This window comes from Parasteatoda tepidariorum, chromosome 7 (genome assembly GCF_982258835.1).
Source record: "Parasteatoda tepidariorum strain Cologne lab strain chromosome 7, Ptep-v5.0, whole genome shotgun sequence".
Classification (NCBI taxonomy): domain Eukaryota; kingdom Metazoa; phylum Arthropoda; class Arachnida; order Araneae; family Theridiidae; genus Parasteatoda; species Parasteatoda tepidariorum.
This window is the reverse complement of record NC_141761.1, coordinates 85,639,050-85,660,003: the sequence shown is the minus strand read 5'-3', so window position 1 is coordinate 85,660,003 and position 20,954 is coordinate 85,639,050. Positions and strand designations below refer to the sequence as shown.

The window sequence follows — 20,954 nt, the reverse complement described above, 5'->3', positions numbered from 1 at the left end:
TATTGTTATAAGTTTTAAAAATGTCAATACTCTATCTAGCATAGTTATCGAAATTTCTCGCTTACTATCTTCGTTTTCGATTTAATTTTGAATATGATTAATGCATTAGTTTAATTATTACAACTCGCTAAATTAAATATCTTCAATATCTAATTTTTCTTTTTATTGCTTTTGCTTAATATTCCACCTTTTTTCCGCTATTTGGGCAAAAATTAATTATTAATATTAGCTTTCGCACATCACGATAAGCAATTAAGACATTACCGTGATTTGCATTAATGTAACTTTTGATTCGAATTCATGAAATTTCGTATATTCTTGGAATCATATTATTCGGTTTTCATAATGACTCGTTTTCGAATCACCCATCCGAATTGACGCGAACTCAAATTCCACATCGCGTTTCAAATTAACTCGATTAACGCATCGCGATTTGAAAATCGGACATCGCGACTCGTAACGTGTGATTTAAAAATCACGCGTAGCTTTTGAAATTCAATTCATAAATAACGCATCACGATTCGTATTCCCTTGGTATAAGAAATAGTATATTACAATCCCACAACCAGCAATTCTGGATTTTCCGGAAGATTTTATTTTCATCTTTAGTTTATAGTATAATTTTAAATTTTTTAATCTATTCTTGGATTTAAAAATGTGAAACTAACGATATATAGGGGAGAGTCGGGTAGCACCGCCCAGCGGGTACCCCCGCCCACTGTCAATTTCATATGTATAGAATATTTTTTCAAGTCAATGGGCCATCGGACATTAATTGTTATATTAAAAAAAGATTATTTTCAAAGTTTCAAGTATTTATGCAGCTGGTAACATGGTAAACAATAGTTTTGAAAATATGTTGAATACAGTAGTCATGAAATTAAGAAAAATTGGTTGAATGTTTCGATTAAATTTCATTTTAACACTAAAGAAATAATTTTTTCTATACATACAGCATTAAAGTATGTAGTCTTAAGTTTAATTTGCACAAAGAAAGAAGTTTGTATGTAAAAAATTGTTCGAGTAATTACAAATTTACAAAAAAATTGGATTTCGGGTAGCACCGCTCACATGAATGTCGGGTATCACCGCCCAATTTTATTTCGTCGATAAATGTACGGTTGCAAAGATTATTATTTTATTGCTTCAAATTTGAATGTCATAACAACAAGTATATGTTTTAATATTATATGAAACATAAATTTATATATTTAAAAATGAAAAATTAAGTATTTTTAAAATGTAATTGATACATCCAAATTAAATTTAATATCAAGAAATCATAAATATCATGATAAGCTATTTGCTTACTTATTTATTTTCACTTATTTGTGATCGAATCAATCTACAGAAGCATTTGAATGCAAACAAAATACAAAGTGAATTTGTAATTTTATAAGAAGTATTTTATATTAAGTTTATAAGAAGAAATCAACCAAATAAGTTTATATTGAAAAACAACTATTGTTATTAATTATTGTTACTTAAATTAAATTATTTTCGTTAAATATTTAATATAAATATATATTAATATTATAATATATTAATATACATTAATAATGATAAAAAGTATGACATTTGTTGTTATTAAATGATAGAATTCACTAAAAGTATATAAATATGTAATAAATAAATTAATTTTGTGATAAAAATGATAAACGAGGTTTATCTATTGTCAATACATTGGTCATTCTCATTTACACCTGAAAAAATAGCAAAAAACACAATTTTTGTAACTGGGCGGGGCTACCCGACACATTTTGAAAAGAGCTGAAAAACATGTTTTTTTAAATTTCTATTTTTTTAAGTTTAACTATTCTTTTTTTGGTTTATTCTTCTTGCATTATTTAATTAGATGATAAAACAATAGAAACATACAAAAATGTTGATTATTACTCAGTATTATACAGAAATATAAGCAATACTCCTTAAGTGAGCGGGGCTACCCGACTCTCCCCTATATTATACTCTATCTACCAATAAGTATTTAGGCACGTGTGATTGAAAAGAAAACCAAACTTAATTCATAATCAATAGTTGGTAGACCCACCACGAGAAGCAATTACAGCGTGAACCCTCCGAGGCATACTTTCCACAAGTGCTTGAGTCACGTCTAGTGGTATTTTCTTCCATTCGGCTTGGAGAAGACATGTAAGTTCTTTCACCAATTTTGGACGTGTAGTACACCCCTTAATTCGGCGATCCAACTCGTCCCAGAGTTTCTCGATAAGGTTCAGGTCTGGGCAGGCCAGTCCATTCGTATTTTTCTAAATAATGCAGACTTTGAAAATATTGAAGATAATCATAAAAGTTTTCTTGGCTTACATTTCTCTTCATTCTATTTAGTAGCTACTTTATATTTGTTTGATGTTTTTACAATAAAACGTAGTTATAGTATGGCTTTAAGGAGAACTCCTTCAAACGCCCGGCTCGCGTCGTGTAGTATAGTTACGAGGAAAGGTCACTTTCAATAGGGGTGTGGGGTGTATAGTTTTGTCTGGGGTCTTGAGGTCATGGGGTGTATAGTTTATAGGTCGTCATAAGTAAACCAATTTACACCTTCTTTCCTTAATTTCACCACTATTAGAAATGTGCTTTTGCTTGTTACCATAGCAGCAGACAGCTCCAGACTTTCAGTTTGGAGGAGTTCTCCTCAAAGCCACACTATAACTCCAGTTTTTTCGAGGAAAAGGGTAATGTGTAAACAGTGAAATGGGCAGACAATGTCACCTGTGTATGTATTTTGAAGTTATTTTTCGTTCTACAATCGTAAGTTGCGCTTTTAACAATATTTTGTCAATAAAATAAAAAATCTATTGTCAGCAAGCTAAATGTCATAAATTGTTTTTGGAAGAAAATTTATAGTTTTAACAAAAATATTTCGAAAATTTATCAAAATATTTCCATTTTCTTTTTTAGATGTACTGGTTTTATGAAGGAAAGCAAAGGAAATATACAAGTTTTACAAAGGATATGTATGACAGTTTTTAAAAGGAAAGGTATCAATTTTCATGTAAATAATAATTAAAAGTATACTTTAACAATTTTCTGCGATATTCCTAAAGTTTCGTTACGTCACTGGGCTTAAATTAAAATTTCAATTTCTTTACATATAATGTAAAAGTTTTATAAAAATTTTTGTAAGCAAAAAGCGCTCGCCAATTTAGTTCACGTACTTACGGAAATACACTAAAATGTTCGTCATTTAAGCTGAGAACCAGGTTAAACCTTTACAACGAATGGGTTTGAATTCCCTAACCGCGGAATGTTCTTCTCCTTGCAACGCAGATGCGGGTTAGTTCCATCAAAAAATGTCCACGAAGGCAAGTTTGTCCCATTGCTTGATCTAAGAGTCCCCTTGTCTTCAGGGTTTGGTTCAAAATTACATGGATACGGAATTAATAATCATTAATCCAGACTTGGGTCTGCTCTTCAATGCCGGTTACAGAAGATAAAGTAAAAAAACTGTTGCCACGATTCAAACCATTTCTTTATGATAGTTTCATTTCAACTAAAATTTGACTTTTCAAGCTTGGTTATTTAATACAACAGTAATAAATAATCAAAAACGTATTGTTTGAAAGGGCCTTTCTGGTCACACAGCCCTTTCAAACGAAAGTTCTGTAGCTTGTTGCGTGTAAGCATCGCGATATAACCCTGGATTTATCTTCATGCTGTCTTTCTCTGAATTGTCCAACCTGTTTTTTTTAATGATCGACAAAGGCTTATTTATGTCATTGAACACATGTATTGGCTATCGCAAAGCTCGAATACGCCATCTGGGGTGAGACCGGTTTCATGCCTTTGGCCCTTCTTCCTTCCCTCTCCTCCTCATTTCAGTTGTATAGGAATCAGGGCTCGAAAAAACACAAAAATTTTACCCGTCCTCGAGGACGGCTTGTTCAACAATGCACCCGTCCTCCGTTAAAACTAACCCTTCGCTTTTAAATAAATAAAAATATAATTTTCTCCTATTTATTACAAACATTTATATAAATTGCACAATGAATTAGTCGTTACTAGGATTACATTATACAGAAATAAAAGAAATACTAGGTTACTAATAGTAACCTAGTATTTCTTTTATGAAATAATTTAAATGACAAGGGTCAAGTTATCTGGAATGTCAAGTTATCCGAGGGTACTGCGCTTTTTAAATGAATCAAATATGACGTTTGCCAGTTCCACAATCAAGCCAATGATTTACAGAGGTTTCTGAACAGAAATCTGAAAGGGGTTTTCCATTTAGGTAGATGTTCATAATTGCTTTTAAAGCTTCTTGTTTAAGACCAGTACCCAGTACGTATTGTGTTTTTTTGTAAGTTTATTGCTGCAAAACCCCTTTCAACCGCTGCAGTACTCCCAGACAGAGAAAACATCAATATATGCGCAGTATGTTGCTTTATTGTGGGTCATTTTGCTGCTTTGTAACTTACAAGACTCTTGTAAGATAACAAAAATTGAAAATGTATCACGAACATTAACGGGAAAATGGCAGTCCGCGCGGACGTCGGATTCGAGAAATTCGTTGTCCGCGGAGAATTTTTGACCATCGAGGACGGGCGGACGGGCTGTTTTTCGAGCCCTGATAGGAATGTACTACGATATTTTCCCTTTTCATTTAATAAAAATAATTTTTAAGATTTCCGTGATGCTTTGCTTTAGAAGTATGTTTACTGCAGTTTTCAGTTCCATATAGTTTTCCAACTTAAAAGATTTTAATCTATATGAAAATCAAGTGAGAAACTAACGTACTTCTTTCCTCTATGACTATCCACACGCTATAGCGGAGTGGAGAAAGCATGTGAAGTGTTGCTATGGATGGGTGATCGTGTAAAGCTAAGGGTGGCGGCGCTAGTTTTAAAATTGCTCTTTCAAGACTTCCGGGTTACTGCTTCCGATATATTTTTACGCCGCAGATTGAAAAAACGCGCCATCATATTATTGCATCATATCTTTTGCAATATTTCACATGTACCGAGTTCTTTCTTTCAGCCTTTAAACTTCAGCATTATCATATTAATATTATAATCATTAGAATATTTTCTAATTAGGCTAACTTAAAAAAATATTTTTAAAGATATTTTTGGTGACATTTTATTCAAATGTAGCCAAATAGGGGATAAAATAAAAAAATGGCAAACCTTAAGAATTATTCACAATGAGATATTAACTTTCCAAAAATTTTTTTGGCCTTACGACCTCTGAGAATCAATACATTTCTGAAAGCTCTTATGAATGGTACAATTTTGTTTAGATTTGAACCCAAATTACAATAACAAAACTGCATAGAACATTAGGCTTGTTCACACATCACCTCGTAGTCATAACATAAGCGGAGGGATACACCGGAAGTTTTCTAAATTTCTTCTGGTTTAAGGACGCTTGTTATTGTTTACATTAGACCACCCATCCATAGGTAGAGAGTTCTGCTCTACGCCACCTGCAGCTCATTTCGATCGCCAATATGTACCAGTAAATAAATAAATAGAAGCATAGAAGCATGCAAATGAATGATATAAAGAAATAAATAAAACGAAAGTAAGAGGAGGCCTCTCTAAGTGGTCTCACTATTGTGTAGTGTGGAGGTTGCGGGTTCGATTTCTACCGTAGCTTTGTAAAATCCTTTTCTACAATTTAATCTATCTTTTCCTTTTCTTCAAACTAATTGCTATCTGTTTTTCAATCTGACAAAAGCTCATTAACCGTAATTTCTGATGAGTTTTCAACCTGCCAAGTAATCGCATATGAGAATTCTGTGATGCGAGCGAGAACTTGATTGGTGAAGTTTTCGCGGGTGAATAAATTTCACCAATCAGACTTTTCTTCGCATCTCCGAATTTGCATACACGAATATTTCACATGCTGTGCGAAAGGTCCCTATTGTACTTATTTCAACAGCAACTATTTGGTGCGCGCCCTCTTTGCTGAATTTTGTGTGGAAGGTAAACTTTTTTGTTTTGTTCCTTTCCACTGACTGATAAAAGTGATTTCTGAACACTAAAAAGTTAGCTTCAGTTTTCGTTCTTAATAACCAAAAATTATATTTGTTTGGGACGAAATGTTCAAACTCAAAAGTCGTAAAAGTTTGTTGAGGATTGTAGTAGCTAATTTATTGGAAGCAGCATTTCATTTCTGTGTGATTGAAATTGCATGCAAAGATTCACAATGGTAGTATGTTGGGCCAAGTTTATCTGATATCGATGTTTAATTTATTTTAAAACCAACTGATTGTGTGATCTTCATTAATTAGCTGAGATGAATGGACATTCCGGGATAGACACTTTTGAAGCCACAGAACATTTAAAAAACATTTTGAATGTTGGAAAAAACGATTTTGATTCTGGTATTTTTCCCTTTTCAAAGTGAAATTTTTTAAATGTATAATTATGTCGCTCATTCAGCGAAACAATATGTTCTAATCTTGTTTTCTTTGTTAATATATTGATTAGATTTCAATGCTAGCTTTATTTCTTTTTCCACCTAACTTTTATCCTTTTTATAAGTGTGTGTAAAAATGTGTCCAATAAATAGATTTTTATTAAATTTATCTACTCTGTTAGTTTAGATCAAGAAATCTTATATGTTAGCATATTGAATTATTTACTAAATATTCAGACATTGCAGACGAAGTATGATTATAGTAGTTAGTTTATCCATGTTTACTTTAAAATTTTTTATATATTTTAAGTAATATGCTTTTATACGATTGAATTCACTGAATTACGACAAAATGCGTTTGCCAATTAAAAAAAAAAAGTGATTAAGAACAGTTCTCGTTATCGAAATTACCGTGAGCTAAACAAACAGTAGTCGATAATGTCCTGCAATTTTTCTTTCAACAGGGAGGTTTGTAGAGAAGCTATTGAAATAGAATCATAATCAAGGTCTTATTACTTTAAAGATTAGGAATAAGTTTCTCATGGCTTGATTAAATATAGGCCTTGGGCCTGCTATATCAAAGTATAAATTTATTTCTAAATGCTATAATTAAAAAGTATTGAAAACTGTGACATTTATGCTTATAAATTTCCTTTAAATTTTTTATATGGTTGAAATTTTTTTTTTTTTACGTTTTGAATGGTTTTTTGTGAAACAGTCACAATTTGGAATCAGTTAAATGTTTTAAAAATGATTGTGCCTTGAAGAGAAAACATTTCAATTGAGTAGTCTAATGTGTTAAATTGGTATGCTTTAATTTTTTTAGTTAAAGATCTTTTATGTTTCATATTAAATGCAGCTTCACCAGTTTTTAGAATTAAAAATGCAAAAATTTTATTCAGCATTCTAACCAGTTGAGAGTTTCTTATTGATGTACGCACATAGCTTTGTTGAACTTGGATTGTAGGTTTTTCTAATTAAATACCTAAATATATGGGAGAGATTTTTGTACTGTGATCTGCAGCAGAATAGACACAAAATATTGGCAGCTTCCGGTCAGCGACTCGCAAAAAACTTTAAAAAAAAGTCACAGAAAGGGACAAACTCGAAGGATATAGCTCGTAGCCACCAACTGGATGAACCTATGTGTTTTTTTAGTTTTAAAATCTATTTTTTTTATTGTAGTTGTGTCGCAGATCATGATACAGAAATATCTCCAATACCTAATTTATCATTACATAAATTTCTAGAATGTTATTAGTTATAATTTTTTTGTGTGGCCTTTGGGACTTTCAGACTTAAAATTTGATAGAATTGAATTGATCTTCTTTTTTTGTTGTTGTTTTTCTTTTTAGTCAATAATTGCAAAAAGTTTTCATTGATTGAATATAACTCATTTGACAAAAACTATATTATATAATTAATATGATTCTGGAAAAAGATTTATTGATAATTATTCATCTTATAATACACGACTAAGAATGTTACAGGATTTAGAAGGAAGGATAAAGTTAGCCTCAAATTATGTGCATGATAATGATTAGTTTTAGTTGTTACTTTATTGCAGAAAACTTCTTTTCCAAATGTTTTAATATTTTTTTTCTTTGTCTTTATTTTTCTTGCCACTTTAACTTTTGTTCTTTATTTCTGCAGGCAGAATGAAAACTTCAAATGGTGCCATGGAAACAGCAAATGAGCTACACGATGGTCAATATCAGAAAATGTAAGTTACTTTAATGCAAGTTTCAATAAGGATCTATTTAAACAGCTCTGTTAGGAAAAAAGCTTAAAAAATTTTGATTTTGTTTAGAATTACTTAAAATTTTGTAGAATGGAATTCAAAATTTTATTTAATTGCATTTAAAGCTTGAATTACAGAGTATATTGGTTACCAAATATGGGGTCTGTTCAGGCCGAATTTACTACTGCTTAGCGGTACCTTCACAAATTCAACTTTAGGAATTTCACAAAATACTTTTTCTTAAAATTTTATTTCTGTATCCCTTAAGAAACGATAAATCTATATTTTTACCATGTTTTTGTATTGATTTTTTAATTTTTCTCAAATTCTGTCTAAATCTTCACAAAATAGGTACCTTTCAGAAAAACCTAGACAGACCCCTGCAAATGTTTTGGGCGTAGAACTTAGTAGAGAACTTTTTAAATCTCAAAAGTTTTAAAGCCCTTGATTTGTAATTCCAAATAAAAGTGCCATTGTATATGTGGGTTATTTTCTTATTCTTAATTCATTAATCCTTCCTTAGGCAATATTTCTTTTTAAAATATTTATTTTCATTATTTAATTGTTTTGTTTATAATACTCAATGGGAGTAATGTATTTAAATTATGTTTTTTTTTAAAAATAATAATTAGTTAAAATGTTATCATTGTTCTTTGTTTACCACTCACATTTCTGATCTTTTCAAGTAATTTACTAGTGTTGCAAAAATTGATGCAAAGTATGTTTATCTACTTGAATATTTATACTCAGGGTTGGCAGGTTTTTGACATGTGACAGTTTTTGACAGTTTAAACCATGGTTTAAACCGTCACGTCAAAAACCTCACTGTCAAAAATGTCGAAAATGTCAAAAACCTATATTCATATGTGAAATTTAATTAATACATAAAATTTATATATTTTTTATAAAGGATAGTGTTTCGAAATATGTTCTAGAAAAAATAAATTTCAAATTTTGAAGAAACACTTATATTTTGAATAGTAACCAAAATCTTGTACTTTTGAAAGCTCACATCTTATGTAATATTATGTATTCATTTTCATGTGTTATTGAAAATCTGCAGTGATATTAAGAAATTTATTTATAACCAAATTTAGTGTATAGTATAGATTATACTAAAAATTAGACATTTTTAAAGATAAACATTAGCAGTTTTGTACATTAGACATCTTTTAAAGAAAAATCTTTTTAATATTCTTTTAAATCTTCTTAATAATCTTTTTAACATAAGACAATACAAATTTAAGTGCTTTCTGTTAAATACACAGAGTAGTTAGTGTCGATTTACAGTATATTTAGCCTATTCATTTACTATGCTGAAAATTTAGTTTATCCAAATACTTGTGAATTTCATTTTGCTGAATACTATATAGTTTTGTTGAATATCTAAATATTCAGCTGTTGAATAATTACTTCTTGCTTTCAAGATATGCATTATTTGTATTCTTAATGCAAGTGGGGGAAAAAATTAAGAGGTAAAAATTGTTTTAAAATGATAAGTGTAATAATTATAAATAAATATAATAAGCAATATGAATTATATTTATCATTATTCCCAAATATAACTACTTTTAAATTCAAATTAACATACTGGATAATAAAGATATTCGGTATAACATTAAAAATTTTTTTCATACACTTGTATCAAGTTTGTATTTATACAACATAACTTGTAAGTTCCTTATAAATATTAGTTATATGTTCCTTATATGTCAAAAATGCATAGTAATAAACTTTTAATTTTCTTAAGTATCAAAAAAAAAATTTTTTTTTTTTCAAAATATAAATATTTAAAAAAATTGTGGGCAAAATTTTTCTTCACATGCATTTGAATATAAATTTCTGAGATTTTAAATCTGTTATTTTACCTTAATTTTAATTAAAAATATTCTGAAACTTGCTGATTACCTATAGTATAATTAAATTTCAATATAATGCATGGTAACTGTTGGTAGTTTTGAAGTTTATATATTTTCTTGGCAAACTTTAGTTTTTGACATTTTTGACGGGTTTTTGACGGTTTAAACCAGTATTATACCCTTGTCATGTCAAAAACCACTTTTTGACGTCAAAAACCCAACCCTGTTTATACTTAACATTTTAAGAATAATTTGTATATTTAGTTTGACACATAATTTTATATTCCCAAGTACAAGTGCCAATAAACATTTATCGATGGTTCTAGTTGAATACAATATAAGTTCCATTGTACTAAGAACACTTTTCTCTACAGAACATTAAAGTTTAATTGCAGATCCATTTCTTAAGTCAATAAGTGTAATTTTATCTAAAAAATAAAAAAACTACAGGTGACTTAATCAAATTTAATTACTGTCTCTTAATTTTCCTGTAATAAATTACAAGCTACTAAAAAATTTTTAAATTGTGCAAATTATATATTAACTTTTAGAAAATATGGATAGTTTAATTAAATACTTATCATTTATCTGGAAAAACTAATTTTGTAATTACTAATCCTACTCAAAGGGCATTAATTACCAGGGGGCTATAATTACTTAATTATTTAAAAAACTTTTGTGTGTTTGATTCATTTGGTTATGTTTAGTTTCTTTTTTGATGTATTTTGAACAATAATTAGGGCTGCAGGTCTGTCGCTGCGCGAATTTCCGCAATGATTTCCGCAAAATTGTCATTTTTTCCCCAAAAATCCGCAAATTTCTCAATATGTCTTGACTTGCGCTAAAATTGCTTAAAATTTTTTTTCTTTCTTTATTATTTTTATTAAACAGATTTTTTTTCCTGAACCTTAAATTGAACATGTAAAATTGATTAGATATTGAGGGGAGTGAATCAATAGAAAAATGACATGAAAATAGTTCAGAGATAAGAGATAATCACAATCTTGTCAAGTAAGGTGGTCTTTCTACAATTAGGGAGGGTAATTACCTTCCTGAAGTCAGTAAGAGTACAAAAGAAATTGGAATCACAAAAGAAGGAAAATGTTATAAATCAAATCTTTGACAGAAAAATTGTTATACATGCTATTGCACTGGGCAATGAAATTTCTACTGCCTTTCTACATGTCCAGTTAATTTTTCCTAAGCGGCTTCTTGTGATTTCTTAAATATGGATCAGTTTCTTAGATGAAGGGGGGGGGGACTAGTAGTTAGTAGGGACTTGTAACTAGTAGTTTGAATGTAAAATGTTTGAGTTTTCTCAGCAATTACTTCTTATGAAGCAACGGTCAAGGAATTGCGCGTTGGTGAAGGAAAATTGATCGAGTTTTGGAAATCAAAGACCGAACGCTCCAAAATTGGCAAAAGTGCAAATTCCAAGTTTGTCGGTGCCTAAAAACAGCGTTGACGCAGAAAGATTGTTTTCTAAGTATAAAAATGTATTAAGTGATGAAAGACGAATCATAATGAGAATAATCCTACAATGTACAAAATTTTGTACCGAAATTCTGTTCATTTAAATAAAAATATTAATATTGCTTGAAATTCAAAGAAATACTTTTGTGTATTTTTAAGCTTTTTTTATTATTTACGCAATTTCTGTCTTTTGCATCATTTGTATAATTTTTTTTATGTTTAAAATTTGTGTAATTTTCAAAATTTCCTGCGAATTTTGGGTTTTTTTTCCCGCGACAAACTTACAGTCCTAACAATAATAATTAATATAATAATTATTTGATAATAAGAAAATTGTCAGCAAATATAAGAATACTGAATTTTAAAACTTAAGAGCAGATTTATGACTATTTTAATGTTTTTAAAATAAAATAAAATAATCTATTTACAAGTGCTTAAAGAGTTATGAATATATTCTGTTTTGTGTTCAAACTGTAGTTTGATTTAGAAAATCAAAATATTACAATATTAACTTAATAAAAAAAAAAGCCAAATAGCTAAAAAGATTTTTTTTCTAATTTTAGCTGTATTTTATTATTTTTTAAAAATTTTAGTTTGAAGTTCACTTGGCATATTTTTTTTGTGCACATTTTGAAATTAAGAAAAATAATAGTGTTTTTTTTCAGTATATTACTGTCCCTTTTTATAGTTACTGTCATGGTATTCAAGAATACATTTTAAAAACACAAACATGAGTTATGGAATTAAAATTATGAGTTTGCTTGTGGTCTTAAGGTAATATAAAAATATAAGTGATTCAAAAATTCATTTGCAATGAAAAAGTAAAAAAAATTATGATAATTCTTAATATTTCTTCAAAATTCTACATATCTATTTCCCAGAAAAATATTAATTTAATTTTTAGTTAAATATTATTTAAAATAATTTTCAATGTTTACTTATTAATCTTTGATTCATGGAAAAATAAAGTTAAATATTTTCACTTAGCATTTAAGAGAGGGTACAGCAATTACATTTTTCAATGCAATTACAATTTAAAACTGTATAATTTAATATTTTTTGAAGTTTTTTTTTATTGATGGTTGTTGACTTGTGAATTTAAATATATTGTATCGTCTTAACATAATAATTACTAACAATAAGTTAATTATGAGATGAATTGTCTTAAGCAAAAGTTAACGTTTTGAGAAAATAACTCCTATATATGGCTTGCAAGTGGACACATTAAATGCTTTTCTTTTGATAAGAGGCAGATATAGTAATTCTGTGAAAATTTCTCCTGGCATTTCTTGAACTGTGCAGATCACGACAAGGACAACATAAATCTTAGAGTTCTTCTCGTTTATGACTTTTTGAAGGTTCTTTTGCTTCTAGACAATCTTATTTATTATAAAAAATTTGGTATTATATGTCACTACCATATTTATGTATATATTTTTTTCTGTAGTGAAATACCATCTAACAAGGATAGTTTTCATGTTGCTGTCTATGGTAATGAAGTTGAAATCTTATCCAGCTGTCTGGAGACAGGATGTGCAAGCAGTCAGGTTTGTAGATTTTATGTTTTCTTACTGTTTTACACATTTTATATTGTTAATAGACTAAAATAATTTTTTCACTAACTTGGAAAGATTTTTAAGTTCTTTCCCAGTTAACTGGTGAATGGAAATTTATTGCTGCACAATTTTTAAATTATTAGTATTGTATTATTAGTAAATAGTAAGTATTAGTATTTAGTAAGTATAATAAGTCTTGCTCTCTTTTCTTATTGATAAATTGCAATGTTAGGGATTTAATATTCAGGGATGAGATTTTTCCGCTTTTTAAAGGATTTCCGCTTTTTTCACTTTTATCCCTTGAATTTCAGCTTTTTTTTTTTTTTTTTTATCAAAAATTCAGATTTTTCTAAAAATTTCACTTTTTTTTAATAAGAATTCCGCTTTTTCAGAAAATTCACCGATTTTCAAAGAGAAACAGAAAATTCAAACTACATAGCTACCAATCCTTTCTCATTTTTACTTATTTTCTCCCCTTTTACTCGCAGCAGATAAGATTTTCCGAATTTTTTGCCTGCCTTCTAGATAGATCCGATTTTTGTAGTTCAAACGACGCTGCTTCTGACAAGCCTTTTAGAGGTCCCAAGCCTGAATCTGTTAATATCTTGATTCTTATTCACACGATTTTAATATCAAACATAACTTTTCATATTTGCGTGTTGCGATTCTTTTCACGCGATTTGAATATTGTACGTTGCGATTCGTATTTACGCCTTTTTAAAAACCTATGTAGCGATTCATATTCACGCAAGTTTAAAATTCTATGTCTTGATTTGCTCATGCGGTTTATAATATCAAACATTGATTTTCGTATTTATACGTGATTTTAAAATAAGGCGTTGGGATTCACATTCACGCATTCTAAAAATTCATAATTCTTATTTATGCAATCTAAAAATTATGCATCATGATTCGTATTTACGCGATCTAAAAATTATGAATCGTGATTTGTATTTACGCATTTTAAAAATTCTATATCCCAGTTTGTATTTTCTCATTTTCAAAATCGTATATCTAGTTTCATATTCATGTGATTTCAAAATCCATAATTGTTATTCATATTCACGAAATTTTAAGATCAACTATCGCGATTCTTGTAAGAAGTAAATTTTTTTTTAAAAATTAGTTACTATAAAGGTGACTGTTTTTCTAACGACGATTATTAGTGCATGTAAGTGTTACAACATCAGAGAAACTGGAAGGGAATATATTCAAAACTTACATTCTGTGCTTGCAAAGAAGAAAAAATAGGATTTGTCACAAGATGTTTGAAGATGGACTAACGACTAAATATAGCAAACAAAAGCAATCACTTAAAAAGGGATTTAATTTAAACAAATTTTTAATTAACTCATCATCAAAATTTTATTTGTAATTGCTGTTATTTATGCTATAAAATGCAAAATTCTTATCAAATAAAAAACAATTATCTAAACAGTTGCTGATTGTCATGTAATTTTTCAAACTAAAATAGCAATTTTTGTATGTTAAGGAGTTACTATATATTTCTACTTCACTGTTATTGATATGTTTCAAAGGGCTCTAGTTAGATTAGACTATAATATGAACATGATGATTCGGTCCATTGTTAAAGTTTTTTTTCCAATATAATTTAAAAAATAATATTACTGATATATTTGCTATAAATCACATAACAGTATTTATTAATAGAAATGAAATATTAATGTATATTCTCAGTAGTTTTAATTTGCTAAACCAGGTAGTTTTTAAAGTAATAATAATTGTCTCTTATGTGAACTGAGGAAAAATATATTTTCCAGCTTTATTTTTTCAATTGGTAATTTTTATTTTCACTAAATGTTAAGTATCAATGTAATCATTTATATAATAATAGATTAGTACACAATTGTATATCAACGCATTATTTATTACCTTAAACTGTCTGGATATTATTATTAAAGGGTTGCGCTTGCGTAAAATTTACTATCGTGGAAATTCAGCTTTTTTGCCTTTTGTCTAATCTCATCCCTGAATATTTATTTAACATTATTCAAAGGAACTTCTTCAGAGTCTAACTATAAAAGGATGCTATTTATAATAACTTTGGCAAGATAGTATAACATTTTGATGTACCTTCCAACTACCTTACTAACTGAAATTATGTTTGTTTCTCATGCTATTGTTACAGAGTTAAACAGAGTTATGTTCTTTAGTTTCCCAAGTCTGTACTAAATAGAATATTTTTATTTTACTGCTGGCAACATAAGTTTTTTTTTTTTTTTTTCTAAAGTTGATAACTTTTTAGGGATTATCATTGATGACTGAATACAGTGATTCCACTAGATTTAGGAAATCATGGGTCCGTATGACCCAAGACTTCTAACCTTTCAAGTTCTTTTTTACTAAGAGCAGGTTTCTAATTAAAATAATGCAAATCTCTCTTATAAAGATATAGTATAGAAAAGGTGAATTTTTTATGGTTAAGAAAAAAATTGGATTAATTATTGAATATATAATCATGGTGTGTAGCGTTTTTTAAAAAGTGCTTAAAGGTGCTTATTTTATATTTTTGTTTTATAAAAGACCTTAAAGGTGCTTTTTTCATGGGGTGTTTTTAAAAAGTGCTTGATTTTTCCTTTTCAAAAAAGAGATTTTTTGTTGTTTTCCGTGTCAATTTTCGCTGTGTATTAGGCAAAAGCGTGGTTTTCACATTGTTCTATTCAACGTTTTCACAAATCATTCAACCTCAATCCGCTTCGGTGTACTGTCGGTCTGCAACATATGATAGAACCCCAATCATGTTATCTGTTTGAGGAAATAAATACTTGGGAGTCTGTGCGAAGAGATTATTGCACTATCATGTGCAACTCTGCTGCATTTTGCATATTCTCAATTTCATACTTCATTTTCCACCCTCTGAAATCAAACCGAAAAATCTCTATCTTTTTATCGTGGCTAATATAATCAAGAAAAGAATTCTTTGTTAGAAACTATTTATTTTATCATGATCTTATAAAGTCTTTGAAAACTATTATGCATTTTGTTAATGTATATAGTACTTATAAATATGTTTTAGTGTGCTTAAAGGTGCTTATTTTTTGTTGAGAGATTTGGCTATGCACCCTGTATAATAATTCTACAAGGAATTAAGACTAAAATTTCTATACCAATTGTCCTTAAAAGAGCGAAATCAAATGATCTTTTTAAAAGATAATGTGACGTATCACATTTTTTTTTATGTATTAACTCATTATATTAATACAGGGTTCCCACGGTCCTTGAGAGTCCTTGAAAGTCCTTGAATTTTTTTTGCTAAATTTAGGTCCTTGAAAGTGCTTGAAAAACGTCTTAGGTCCTTGAAAAACTTGATAGGTCCTTGAATTTGTCCAATACTGCCGGCGGCCCTTTTTATAAAACCAGGGGTCGCATTCCCCCTAAAATTCATAAAATTCCTAAAAGTATGTGCAAACCCTAAAATTCCTAAAAATCTGATAAAATTTTGTTGGTGTTCCTAAAAAATTAGAGTTATAGGCTAAATATAAATAAAAAAGCAATAATCTAAAATACAGTGGGTGATCGGTTAACGAACATAATCCGTTCCAAGACTATGTTCGCTATCCGAATTGTTCGTTAACTGATCATCGATTTACCATAGACTTCTATGTGAAATCGATTAATTCGTTCTGGAGACCCTAAAAATTAAATTTTAAAAAATGTATAATTTCTTAATAAGTTTTTAAAAAAATTATACATACATATAGTCTTGCATATTAATCAATCCATTTCATTTTATGCTTATGGGGCGGTCCAATGTCGATTGCTTTTCTCTCTTTTTTAGGATTTTTCCGGAAGTAACTAATAGCATTGTCGTTGTAAAGATCCCCAAACCTATTGACATCAGCTTGGTTTGGGTGCCATTCTAAGACCATTGCTCTGACATCCTCCCACTTTTTCAAAATATCTTTAATGGCAGATGTCGGCATTGGTCCTCTTTCATCATTAGTACGTCAAGAGTAGGAGACACATTTCGCTGTGTTTCTTGGTGTTCTTCATTCAAAATTTCTTGGAGTTCTTCTGTCGTTAGTTCATCTTCTTTAAACATTTCTCCTCTCAGTGATCTTATTTCGTATGCAAAATGATCACAAATGTTTAATATAAATTTTTTTCAGGCCGAGAAGTGTTCGTTAGAATTCGTTTCGTTCATTAACCGAATATGTTTTCGTTGTCCGAACACAAAAAATCTTTTTTGAAATTGTTCGTTATCCGAATATGTGTTCGTTATCCGAACACAAAAATCTTTCGTGAAAGTGTTCGTTAACCGATTTGTTCGTTAACCGATCAGTTCGTTAACCGATCACCCACTGTATAAGAATTTAACTACGTTAATTAAAACTGTTTTAATTTTGCCACATGGGAATTCTGATCCTGAGAGAGGTTTTTCGATAAATAAAGCAATGCTTAATGTGAGTCAGCATGAGTATACTATTATGTCGCTTAGACTAATCAAAGATACCATTCGAAATTATGGAGGAGTGTTGAAGATCACCACAACACTATTGAGGGCAGTAAAAGAATCTCACAAATCATATCAAGAATATTTTAGAAAAATGATCATGATTAATTTGTTTTTCTCTAACTTCCAATATAAATTGCTGATTTGAAATCTAATAATATCACACAATAGTTTTTCTTAATAAAGTAAGGTAATAATAAAGTTTTGATTAAGAAGGTAAAAATTAAATAAAAATCCAAGTTGGTGTTAATTTATTTTTTCTCTTGATTTATTCTCACTTTTGCCTGTTCCTGAATTATGCACTTAATTTCTGATAGGTAATATGTAAAGTTGAAATTTCATTTTTGCACTTTAGAGTTTTCATTCTTGACTTAATAAATTTCAGAGCTTTATTTTATGGCTTGCAACTATTTATGATATGTGTGGATGAATTGTAATAATCTTCTGTTATGTAATAAACTACCGTGTGATCTGTTTTTATCCTAGCAAAATCATATATTACCTCTAAAATTTACCTAAAATTTTTTGAAAAAAGTTCCTAAAATTACCCTAAAATTTTAAAAAACTTTGCTGCTACCACTGTAAAACACCCGCGGATCTTTCTCGTTCTTTCTGTTTTGTTCCCGAGCTCTCTCACGTGGTTTTTAACGCCACCGTTTCTAACCGAGCCTAGCGTCTTGGTGTCTGCTAAGCGCGCGGAGCACAGCAGACAATCAATGCGTTCGGGGCGAGACTCCACTTCATCTTCTGTCGCATATGCTTAGATCTTCTTTTTTCTTATCGAAACTGGAATACTCTCGAATTTCGTAACAATATGTACCTTGTAGTTTTCAATAAATTTGACGTTTTACCATCCGCACTTGTCCTTACGTTTGCGTCATTTCAAAACTTTATTGTAAAGCGTATTCGCAAAGGCACGGCTTCGTATTTGTGTTATGTAGTTTAGACTAGTTATGCCTGGGAAGTGCTATTTTAATCCCCAATGGATGAATAATCAAGCTTATAAAGAATGGATTTTATCGATGCCCAAAAAGAAGTTCAGAGCCAAGTGCCGATTATGCATGAAGGAGATCGATATCGCAAAAATGGACGAATCTGCTCTGAAATCACACATGAAAGAAAGGTAAAACAAAAAAGCAGTCTCATGCCCTGAGTTCTCTTTTTCCAAAGACATCAACATCTAATTCATCTGGTGTAAATACTCCTTCAATATCGTGTGCCCCAAGTGAAACAGAAACTTTAGTGGCCGAGGTAACATTGTCTTCTTATCTGATCAAAAGGAATGGGCTTGATGCAGAAATTCTCTGGAGTCAGAACTGCATCACTAGTAATTATTCATGTAACTCCTGTGAAGGGATTAGTAAATTGTTCTCCAAAATGTTTGCTGATAGCTGTATAGCGAGACAATTTTTTTGTAGTGCCACAAAGTGAGCCTATTTGGGCTCCTTTGGATTGGCACTATACTTCAAAGAGATTCTTATAAATGAGCTGAAGAATGTTGATTGCTACACTGTACTCTTTGATGAGACGTTAAATCAGTCTCTACAATCTAAAATGGACATTATGGTAAGGAATTGATAATAAAATTTGCACTAAGTATCTTACCTCCCAATTTATGGGTCATGGAACTGCAGAAAATATTTCTGTCCTCTTTTTACAAATGCATGGATGATGCAGGGGTAGAAGTCCTCCTATATTTCCTATTTTTCCTATATTTTTATAAAAAGCTAAGAAAGCCTCCTATTTTTCCTTTATTTCCTATATTTTTCAAAATTGGCCTATATTTTTTCCCTCTAATATATATTTTTTTTACTATAGAAGACAATTTTCTAGATTTTTCTTTCCTCAGATAGTCATGATCATTTTGAAATTCACTTGTCATCAATACTGCTTAATGACAATGGGTAAGTGAACACATAGTGTTCTCCCCCCTTCCCTATCTCTTGTAGTTGTTTAACAAAAGTTTCAAGGTACAATGGCTAAGTTAGTGTGTGGACTCCTATTGTTAGGGCCTGGGGAGATTTGTGGAACAACTCCCCTTTTGTCAATAAAGGGTGAAATAACAGAGAACCAGTAGCAACTTGAAACAACTTGATGTGCACATTCGATATTGGTGCTCTTGTGATGGTGGTATATCTGCCATCACAAGATTATTTATTGGGGCATGCAATTGCTCACAACATTTTTAATGCAATGAAATCAATTCTAAATTCTTGTGAAATAGATTTAAAGCATATAGTGATGCTTGAGTCTGATGGTCCGAATGTTAATAAATGTGTTTTTCAACTATTCGACAAAGAAGTTACAGAGATTAGGAAGTATGGATTAATAAATGTGGGCACATGTAATTTACATGTTATTCATAATGCCTTTGGAAAAGGTTTAGCTATTGAAGAATTTGGGAATATTATTGGTTTTTTGGAAAACATTTATTCATGGTTTTCCAAATTTCCTTCCAGGAAAGAGGATCTCCAAAAAGAAATTGATAATTTTGGTTGTGAATATTCTGAAGTGTTCAGATATGTGAGCAACAGATGGCTTTCTGTTGTTACTGTCTGCGAAAGAATCCTGCATCTTTTGCCTCCTTTAAAGGAGTGTTTTATAGAAGATCTACCTAAACAGAAAAAAAGTTTTAGAACATCTTTTATTATCAACTTATTTACATTTCCTTATCAGTGTTGGATCAATTTTTGATAATATTTTAAAGCTATTACAACAACAAAACTCATTGATTCACACTTTATACAATGAGTTATGTGATTTGATGATAAAAATCATGCGACGCTTTATTAAAGAAGAAGTTTTGAAAGACAAAAGTGGCAACAAATTACTTGAGGTAGATTTGAACAAAGATGTCTAGCCCCTCAAAAAGATGGATGTGGGCAATAATGTTCGTAGGGTACTTAACTTGGTAAAAAGTGAAGAAAAGGAGTTATTTCTATTTAATGCTAAGAAATTTTATGTTATAATAATTCCTCCAGAAATTGCCTTGAAAAATAAACTGCTACAATCCTTACAAATTTTACACCCTATTGTGAAGAAAGAACCTGTAGTGAATATTTTGCCTACAATCTGAAGATTGTGCAACATGCTACCCCACAACGTACCACAGAACTGTGTTGATAAACTGACTGACGAGTGGCATTTGTATGCAAATGAAGATGTTCCCGAGGAAACTGAAAATATTCCCATTGACAAGTGTTGGAACAATGTGTTTGTTCTTAAAGATGGTAATGGTGGTTTAAAATATCCGTTTTTAACTAAACTTGTGAAGGTAGTCCTCTCTGTTTCTCATGGGCAAGCCTCTGTGGAAAGTGGCCTTTCAATTAGCAAACGAATGATGACAAATGAAAGGTCAAGAATGAATTTAAACACGCTAGTAGGCTTAAGACTTATAAAAGATTCAGTTAGAAAAAATGCTTCTTTGTGGAAATAACAAAAGAGATGATCCAGTTCTACAAAGAAGCCCA

At 30.0% G+C, this 20,954-nt stretch overlaps 1 protein-coding gene across 4 annotated transcripts in view; it reads left to right on the top strand.

The window, feature by feature from the left end:
• The first annotated feature begins 5,885 nt into the window (after nucleotides 1–5,885).
• Ge-1 (Enhancer of mRNA-decapping protein 4 homolog Ge-1) overlaps nucleotides 5,886–20,954 on the top strand; it is a 56,754-nt gene continuing 41,685 nt past the window's right edge. For 2 of the 4 annotated variants that reach the window (XM_087168184.1, XM_087168182.1), the window contains exons 1-3: nucleotides 5,886–6,346; nucleotides 8,035–8,104; nucleotides 12,902–13,001. In XM_087168184.1, coding sequence (XP_087024310.1) covers nucleotides 6,259–6,346; nucleotides 8,035–8,104; nucleotides 12,902–13,001 — 258 coding nt within the window. In that variant the 5' untranslated portion in view covers nucleotides 5,886–6,258. The remainder of the gene's footprint in view (nucleotides 6,347–8,034; nucleotides 8,105–12,901; nucleotides 13,002–20,954) is intronic. The other 2 variants (XM_087168183.1, XM_087168181.1) reach the window with 1 other exon arrangement.